This window comes from Marmota flaviventris, chromosome 17, assembly GCF_047511675.1.
Source record: "Marmota flaviventris isolate mMarFla1 chromosome 17, mMarFla1.hap1, whole genome shotgun sequence".
Classification (NCBI taxonomy): Eukaryota; Metazoa; Chordata; class Mammalia; order Rodentia; family Sciuridae; genus Marmota; species Marmota flaviventris.
In genome coordinates this window covers 31,179,516-31,188,447 of record NC_092514.1, presented here as the reverse complement: position 1 = coordinate 31,188,447, position 8,932 = coordinate 31,179,516, and the positions used below count along the sequence as shown (strand labels likewise).

The 8,932-nt window shown below is 41.1% G+C and overlaps 1 protein-coding gene, 1 long non-coding RNA gene and 1 pseudogene across 2 annotated transcripts; all 3 read right to left on the bottom strand.

Moving 5' to 3' along the window:
- Positions 1–1,376: 1,376 nt before the first annotated feature.
- On the bottom strand, positions 1,377–2,498 carry LOC139702266 (uncharacterized). The gene is made up of 2 exons (XR_011704850.1): positions 2,090–2,498; positions 1,377–2,055 (listed from the first exon to the last, which is right to left on the bottom strand). It is a non-coding gene; the product is annotated as an uncharacterized lncRNA (long non-coding RNA).
- A 2-nt stretch (positions 2,499–2,500) lies between these two features.
- Positions 2,501–5,942, bottom strand: LOC114081980 (UDP-N-acetylglucosamine--peptide N-acetylglucosaminyltransferase 110 kDa subunit pseudogene; annotated as a pseudogene).
- Positions 5,943–7,011: 1,069 nt separating this feature from the next.
- LOC139702472 (olfactory receptor 5A1-like) lies at positions 7,012–7,938 on the bottom strand. Its single transcript, XM_071603738.1, has one exon. It carries the CDS (start codon positions 7,936–7,938, stop codon positions 7,012–7,014), a length of 927 nt encoding a protein of 308 aa, XP_071459839.1.
- Positions 7,939–8,932: the final 994 nt, after the last annotated feature.

Below are 8,932 nucleotides of genomic sequence, written 5' to 3'. Positions count from 1 at the left end.
CCTGTTGCATGTGTGCAATTCCAGCTACTCAGGAAGCCAGGGAGGAGTGTCCCTAGTTTGAGGCCATCCTGGGCAATTTAATGACCCCTGACTCAAAATATAATTTTTTTAAAACACGGACAGGGGATATGGGTCAATGGTTAAGTGCCCCTAGTTCAATACCAGGTATATGTTTTATTAATCTGTTATAACTTTTGTGGTTAACTTGAATGTGGTAATGTAGATATTTTCCATCTTTAGATGCCCATTAGTTCAAATTCTCTTTTTGTTTTCACTTGACTCAATTTTTTTTTGTGGCAGTTGGTACTGGGGTTTAAACTAAGGGGCACTCAGCCACTGAACCACATCCCCAGCCCTATTTTGTATTTTATTTAGAGACAGGGTCTCAGTGAGTTTCTTTGAACCTTGCTTTCGCTGAGGCTGGCTTTGAACTTGTGATCCTCCTGCCTCAGCCTCCCAAGCCACTGTATTACAGGCATGTGCCACCACTTCCTGCTGCTTAGTTTTACTTTTCTTTCTTTCTTTCTTTTTTTTTTTTTGAATTTCTGTAGCACAATTTAAATGTTTTACTTTTTTTGATAAAGCAGAGTATAATAGAAAAAAAACAATTAGTTTCCAGTAATATCTATATCTCTATTCAGAATTAAGTCTTCCACAGACATGTTACCTGGAAATAAAAGCCTGTTACAATAAGCAAAGCTTCAACCAGAGCGGCTACTTTTCGTGCCAGGAAGAAGTTCATTCCCATAGGAGGAATGATGTGCTATGTAAAATGGCTGTAAAGTCACAGCCTTGAGGGCACTGGAAGTATATTGTCCTATTCCACATTGAGTAGTTCAGTGAACTTCAAACATCAGTTTATCTGAAATCATGCTGGCAACCTTTAACTGGTATTTCAATCAGAAAAAATAAATAAGAAATCCCCTCAACTGATGTTTCTTGATTTACAATGTTAAAAGGTACACATAGTTCATTAACGTAATCCTGGTTCAGAATTACACTTGAGACTCCTCACTCAGATTCTGGTTAGCAGTACAAATCTTTCAGAAATTCAAGTTCTCCTTACTCAGTAATTTGTCAGCTAGGATACATTCAGGCAACAGCTACAATTACAGAATAGATGCACTGCCTTGGAGCTTTGGAAAGACATTATAATCTAGAATACTACTAGCAGACAAAAATATCTGTTACTGACTGGATAGCATAAGTGCAGTACAGCAAGACAAAACACGTATTCATATGTTGGCTTGTTTAAGCCTCAAGCCCTCAATCCTGTTGAAATTCAATAGTTTTATTCCTATGGTCTTTAATACCAAGAATTCAAGCTCCAAGAGTGCTAAAGTCTAACTTGTACTCCAAACCAAGCAGCAATGCAGTTTGCTACTATTGAGGCTGAATCCACACAAACTTCAAGACCAAGTCCAATAGACAATTATATAATACCCTCACAAAGTCTGAAAAATAATTACTCATATACATAGATGGTCCTTCAGAGATTTTACCTATAACAAATTTTTCAACAAACATTACTTAATGTATTGGAGATAACTGCAACTTACTAATCAAATATTTGAATACTTATACTTCCCTGGGATTTCATTTCTGCTGAAAGAAATAGGAAGAACAGGACTCACTTAAAAAAAAATCTTTAGAAAAGAAGGTAAAAATCTTATCACACTATCACTTTTGGAAGCAGCATAGAAGGGGCAGTCAAGGGAAAAACACTGGTAAAATAGGTCAAAATTAGGCCAAAAAAAATCTATATTATCATCAATGACAGTACCATAACTGTGCCCTTCATAACTGATAATCACTCCTAAATTTTTCATTTGGCACCAGATGGTGTGTTTAAGAGAAACACTCTGGGATGTTTTCAATCATACTCGGTTAGCTAAATTACAGGAGAATTTTTAAAGGAGGTGGAGGAAGAGAGAAGGAAATGGAAAATGGACCAGAAAAGAAAAATCAGTAATCTAAAGCAACAAAGCACTGGTAGCTCCAAACATCAGGTCAAACACTAAAACGACTGATATAGGCTCAAGTGGTTTATAAAACCTATAAAAAAAATCCTTAAAAAAATAAATAAAACCTATAAAAAGACTACACCAGCAAAGTCCCTGTCAATCTGTCAAGAGTTCAGAAACTAAAACAGGGAGCCACATTTTAGCTTAAAACCTTATCTCAAGAAAATCAAAAACACTTCACATGAATAAAAATACCTGAAACCAAACATTTTTAAAAGCTCCAATACTCAAAATATAAAGAAAAAAATTAATTCAGAAGACTCAATCAATCCATGGAATCACAAAACGGATGGACAATCTATATCTCCCTTCCATACTAACCATCCCATGGAAGACCAAGGGAGATCAGACCTTCCAGACCTATGCACCACCTGGTTGCTGCAAAACTATGGAGATTCCTTGTGGAACAGCAGTTTTCCATCTCTGTGTCTCTCCCTATCATGCAGGAAGCAAATCTGGCTGTGCTATTCTATTACCATTATATATCACCCATCTGCAACATGGTACTGTACAGATAAGTAAAAATTGTGTTATCTAGTTCCCTTTCCCCCAGAAGGTTGAGGCTCAGGTATGGGGTAATTCTCCTGTGCATAGTCTTTATTTAGGCTGACTCAGTGACTTCAACAGGCTTAATCATGTGGTCAGGTTTGTTGCCAGCTGCATAATGCTCCCACATCTGCAGATAGAGCCGCTCTAGTTCCATTGTGTATTGTTTGGTGTTGAACAGAGGGCTAGATATTCTCTGCTTCCAGACTTTGCCACGAATTTTCTTTAGGTATTCTAGATCAGTTCCCAGTTTCAGAGCTATGTCTTCATATTCTTGTCTATTTTTAGCAATAAGCTCAAGACAACCTAAGCAAGTGAGCTGGGAAGCTGCAACTCTGGAAGCAAGGGTCTCTCCTGGCATAGTCACCATGGGTGTCCCTGCCCAAAGTACATCCATCCCTGTGGTGTGCCCATTACAGAGTGGAGTGTCCAGGCAGACATCAGCCAGCTGGCCTCTCCTGACATGTTCCTCTTTAGGAGCAACAGGAGAAAAAATGATACGGTTCTGGGGAAGGCCCATGTTTTGTGCATATTGTTGAATATTGGGCTCTCCTACTGCTGGAAAACGCAAGAGCCACAGCACACTATTGGGAACACATTTCAGAATATTTGCCCAGATCTGCAAAGTATAAGGGTCAATCTTATATAATTGATTAAAGTTACAGTACACGATGGCATCTTCTGGTAACCCATACTGAGAACGTGTGGTTACAATAATGGTACGGGGCACCTCCTCTCCAGTTGCAGCCTTATTGTTGATCTGTGTAGTTGCCAGTCCATTGCTAATACTGAATCCATTAATTGTTATCTGAATTTGTCCCCTGTTAATCATTTCAATAACTGCTTCTGCAATGGTGTTCATGGGAATGACAGGCATATTAAGAGCTGTGTTACTGCTATCTGCGTTGTCTCCTCCATCAGGACATTTCATCTTGACAATTTTCACATCTGGTAGACTATCAAGAAATGCTTTGAGATCGATGCCATTCAGAACTATCCAATTGTCATAAATGTGGCCATTGGACTTAAAATCGATGACTGCTTTTTTCTTCAGATGAGGGAACATATTAGCATGATCACCAATAAAGAAAGTATGGGGCATGTAAGCCAGTTTCTCAGAATACTGCTCAGCAACTTCAGCTGGTGAAGTTTCCTGATCAGTGATGATATAATCCATGAAAAGTGCACCACTAGTCCCAGGATATCCCAGCCACATTGCCTGCATAGGAGCTGGCCTGAGAGCAAAGAGCTCATTTCTAGCACCCTTGGTATAACCATTCATATTTACAAGAATATGAATTCCATCCTGATGGATGCGATCAGCTGCTTTTCCATTGCATGGAATCTGAGAAAGATCAATGAAATGATTGGCTTCTGCCATCACCTTTACTCGAAAGTTTGTGCCATCATCTGGACTCAGGGCATAACAGAATACCTCAAATTTATCAGGATTGTGCATGCCTGGAATAGACTGCATAAGGTGAGAAGTAGAATGATTCCCAAAGTCAGAACTCACATATCCTACACGCAGTCGACCATCACTGAGCTTCAGGTCTTTTGGATGTTCATATGGTGGTTTATGAAGGACATTAATCTTATCCAAGCAGAGGTTCCCATGCCTCTCAGCAATAGCCTTCCTGAAGCCATGAGAAAGAGGATACAACATACTATGATGAGGATGCACAGAAGGTAACCTGTTCTTCTCTAACTGGTCAGCCACAATACTGACCAACTTCTTCATTCGCTCATCATAGTCTGTCCAATCACAGACAATCTGTAGGCAATGAGCCAAGTTACAATAAGCATCAGGAAAATCAGGCTTAAGTTTCAGAGCTGTGCGGTAAGAAGCTATTGCTTCTGGAATATTCCCTGAATCCTTGTGAATGGAAGCCAGATTGCTGTGGGCATCTGCAAATGCAGGGTTAATCTGGATGGCACGAGTATAACACTGCAAGGCTCCCTGAACATCCTGCATCTCCTTTAGAGTGTTTCCCATATTAGAGTAGGCATCAGCAAAGGTAGGACTTATTCGAATAGCTTCCTTATAATGCATCAGAGCTTCCTGCAGCTTGCCCTGCTGCTGTAGTACACTTGCTAAATTTGAATGGGCAGCAGCAAACTCTGGGAAGACTTCTAATGCTTTACGATACAAGCGAACTGCCTCTTCAATGTTTCCCTGTTCTCGTTTGATATTGGCTAGGTTATTCAGAGAGTCTGCATGGGTGGGACACAGACGAAGAGCTGTGTTATAGCAATCTTCTGCTTCAGCAACACTGCCCTTCTCTTTGAGAGCATTGGCTAGGTTGCAGTAAGCATCAGGGAAATGTGGTTGTAGTTCAATAGCTCGCCTGTAGGTGTCTATTGCCAAATCTATCAGGCCTTGCTCATAGTATACACAAGCCAGGTTGCCATGTACCACTGCATGATTTGGACTCAAGCTTAGGGCATGAAGGTAAGCTGCCACAGCTCTGTCAAAAATGCGTGCCTCTTTCAAAACATTTCCTAAATTGATATAAGCATCCAGAAAATTTGGGTCAAGTGTAACAGCCTTTTCAAAGTGATGGATTGCAAGCGAAATTTCCCCTTGTGCATTGAAAACACAGCCAAGATTACTCCAAGCTACTGCAAAGTTCGGTTGCGTCTCAATTGCTTTCAAATAACATGCCTTGGCTTCTTCCAAGCGACCCAGGGCTTTAAGCAGGTTCCCCAGGTCACTGCGAACACAGTACAAATCAGGATTGTACTGAAGAGCAGAGACATAAGCTTGTACTGCTCCTTCCATATCACCTGCTGCTACCAATGCAGCTGCTAGGTTAATATAACCATCGATGAAATCAGGCTTGAGACGCAATGCATGTCGATAATGTTCAATTGCTTCCTGCAATTGCCCTCTTTCCTTGTACACATTCCCCAAATTCGAATAGGCTTCTGCCAGAAGGGGGTTCTGTTTAATTGCCAGGGTGCTAAAGTGAGCAGATCTGTCCAGCCTTCGACACTGGAAGTGTATAGATGAAAGTAATAAAAGCACACCAGTATTGTCTGGCTCTTGTCTCCAGAGCTGCATGCAGTGTCTTTCAGCTGCCTCAAAATCTCCTGCCTGATATTCTCGATGTACCAACTCAGCTAACCCTTGGAAGGAAAGCATACGTTTCGTTGGTTCTGTGCTGTCGGCCACGTTGCCCACGGAAGACGCCATCTGGAGCTTCTTGAGGGAGAGCAAGAAGTGGGTAATTGACTCCAACTGCTGCCACTACTGGCAAGAATGTTTCTGGAGGTAGTAGGAAGAGGACAGCAGCTATATCAGTGTTTTGGAAGGTTTAAGAGGCGGCAGCAGTTAACAGGCTTTGAACCTTGGGAACTCTAGTTGGCCATCTACCTCTTACGGTTTTGAAATCTTTCTTCCTTTTTTTTAACCATTATATATGGTTTTATTTTGTCAGTGTTTTGTCCTTGAATTCCTAACATACATTTCAACTAACTTAGGCCCACTTTCAATGAGCACTTTGTCATTTTTTGTGCATTGAGAAAACTTATAGAATAAAGTAACTTATAATATTCACATAATAACTACCTTGTGGGAAACAAAACCTGCTTTATATTTAAAAATTAAAAATTTGTCAATCATTTCATCGCCAAATCATGTGATTGTCAATTCTGAATGTTCATTGCACTCTATCACATAGATCACAACAAAACTTTTTATTTTATTTAACTTGATGCTATTGCAAAGAAGGAGCTGTCAAAAGCTAAACAATGTCTAAACTTAGATTATTGGGTCTGGGATAATAGCTAGTGGTAGAGCGTATGGATAGCTTTCCATTTCCATTTCCATTTCAATATGGCTTTCCATTTTCAACAACTTCAAAGATGAAATGAGAATGGGTTCTACTCATTGGCTTCAAGATCTAAGCAGAGTATTATTCTAAATAACTGAATTAGGAATAGTAAGGCAGTTTGAAAGAGAGGGAAAGGAATAAGTAGATTTTAGAAAGGTTAAAAATGTGTTTATTATGTTACATTCAAAGACACGGTGTCAAGAGAGAGATCAAAATTCAAGATTAGGGTCCATTACATGAGAATGATGATAAATATTTGAGAGTACCATATAAGAAAAGCTCAGAGGAAAAAAAAAGAACATGAATTCTTACAAATACACTGGATGGAAGAAGAATTTTTTATAGACACAATAAAGATATTGTGTCCAACTAAAAAATAAATATAAAAGAAGTGATTTTTAGGGTACTAACTGAAGAAATCAAAATTTGTTTTTCTGTGGTGGAAAAGTATATAAAACCACTGAAGCAAAAGACCATCTGGAGAGAGAGAAGCAGCAGATGGCCGTGTGGGTGAAGAATCAAGGGGAGGAATGGGGTAAGGTTTGTCTGCACCCCCTGGTCATCAGACCCCTGGACACGAGCCCACACTGTGCGGTCACTAGCACTCAGAACTTTCTCTGACAGTACAGTCTGAGTAGCGCGACCTTCATGTCTCGGTTCCTCAGACAGTAGATGACAGGATTCAAGGAAGGGGTGAGGATGGAGTAGAAAATGGATGCCAGGCAACCCTGGGTGGGGAAGTACTGAGACGCAGACTTCAAGTAGGTGAAGCTTGCACTGGTATAAAACAGAAGGACCGTGGTCAGGTGGGAGGAGCAGGTGGAGAAGGCCTTCCACCGGCCATCCACGGAGGGCATCCGCAGGAGGGTGGAGATGATGCGGATGTAGGAGAGGACCTTGAGGGCAAAGGAGCTCATGATGACACAGCTGCCCACAGCGAAGACCATCTCCTCGCTGGAGTGGAAGTCGGCACAGGAGAGTCTCATGAGAGGAGGAATGTCGCAGAAGAAGTGCTCAACAACATTAGGCCCGCAGAAGGGAAGGGAGAAGGTGTTGAGGGCCAGGAAGGCTGCATAGAGGGCCCCACCCACCCAGGCCAGGACCACCAAGGCACAGCAAAGCCTCTGGCTCATGACGGCCCCATAGAGCAAGGGCCTGTAGATGGCCATGCACCGGTCATAAGCCATGGCTGTGAGCAGAAAGTACTCGGTCGAACCAAGTTTAAAAAATATGTAAAACTGAGTGACACACTCAAAGTAGGAAATGACCCCAGATCCCTGAAGGGTGGTTTCCAGTGCCTTGGGGATGGTGACCGAGGTGTAGCTCAGATCCACAAAACACAGATTCTTCAGGAAGAAGTACAAGGGCGAGTGGAGATGGCTGTCTCTAACCACAGCTATGATGACGGAGATATTCCCCAGGAGGGCAAAGGCATAGACACAGGAGAAAAATAAGACCGCCACTAATCTCCATTCTGGGATGTCTGAGAAACCCCTGAGGATGAACTGGGTCACTCTGGTTTGATTGAACATTTCTCCCTCTCTGAAGTTGTGTTCTGATGCAGTGGCCACAGAGAGCTAAGCAAGAGAACAGAAAGGGGAGATGAGCTGGAAACCTTATCCACGAAGGTCTTTTGTCTACAGAGGTACATCTTCTCTCAATGGAAAAACGCCCAAGAAGCAGCTTATGTAATGATCATAACTCAGGGAATTATGTGTTGATTTTGATGAACCAATCTGCAGCCTGTGTCCAAGTCAACTGCTCTCATCACATTGCTGTAAAACAGTGCCTCATGGAAGAGAGAGAGTGGAGAGGACAGAAGGGGAGAACAAGGACAGAAGGGGAGAACAGAGGAGAGGAGAGGAGAAGGGGAAGAGAGAAGAGGAGAAGAGAGGAAAGATGATAAGAGAGGAGAGATGTCTCATCATTTTTTCCTCCCCCTTCATTTTGGATGGCTTCAGGTAAGAAGTTTCATGTATTTACTTCATACATTGCCACAGTTCACCACTTTGGGGTGTTTCAACATTAACTCCATCAGTGATGTTTTAGCCAATGGAGAGATGTGTATTTTTTAACTCCTTCCTTCCTCTTGGTGTGACTGCCTATAGATTCCCCAAGCACTCCTAGATTTTTTTGTATGATTACCTTCTTGCCCAATTCCCTTTACTGGTGTCAATTTTGCTGTCCTTCCCTAAACTATTGATTTTATTTTATTTTTTTTTTGTAAAGTTGAATGATTTTACTGTTCTTTTGTAGTTTCAGGATTTACTAAATTAGTAAATGATTTTTTTTTAATTTGTGAAGTACAATTAACATATTGATCAGAAAATATTTAATATGTTAAAAACCAAGAAAGACTACCTCAACTTCTAGATCAACTTCTAGGTAATAATATAAACACAAAACAACAACAAAAACCAATGACAAGAAACAAAAGATATGGATGAAGGAGGACCAGATAAGGAGGTAGAGGAGAAGGAGGAGGGGGTTAAGACAGAGAATTAAATGCAGTCACTCTTCAGCAAA

What these genes read in the sequence shown, in the direction of transcription:
- LOC139702472 (XM_071603738.1), bottom strand. Translation starts at nt 7,938, where the DNA reads ATGTTCAATCAAACCAGAGTGACCCAGTTCATCCTCAGGGGTTTCTCA.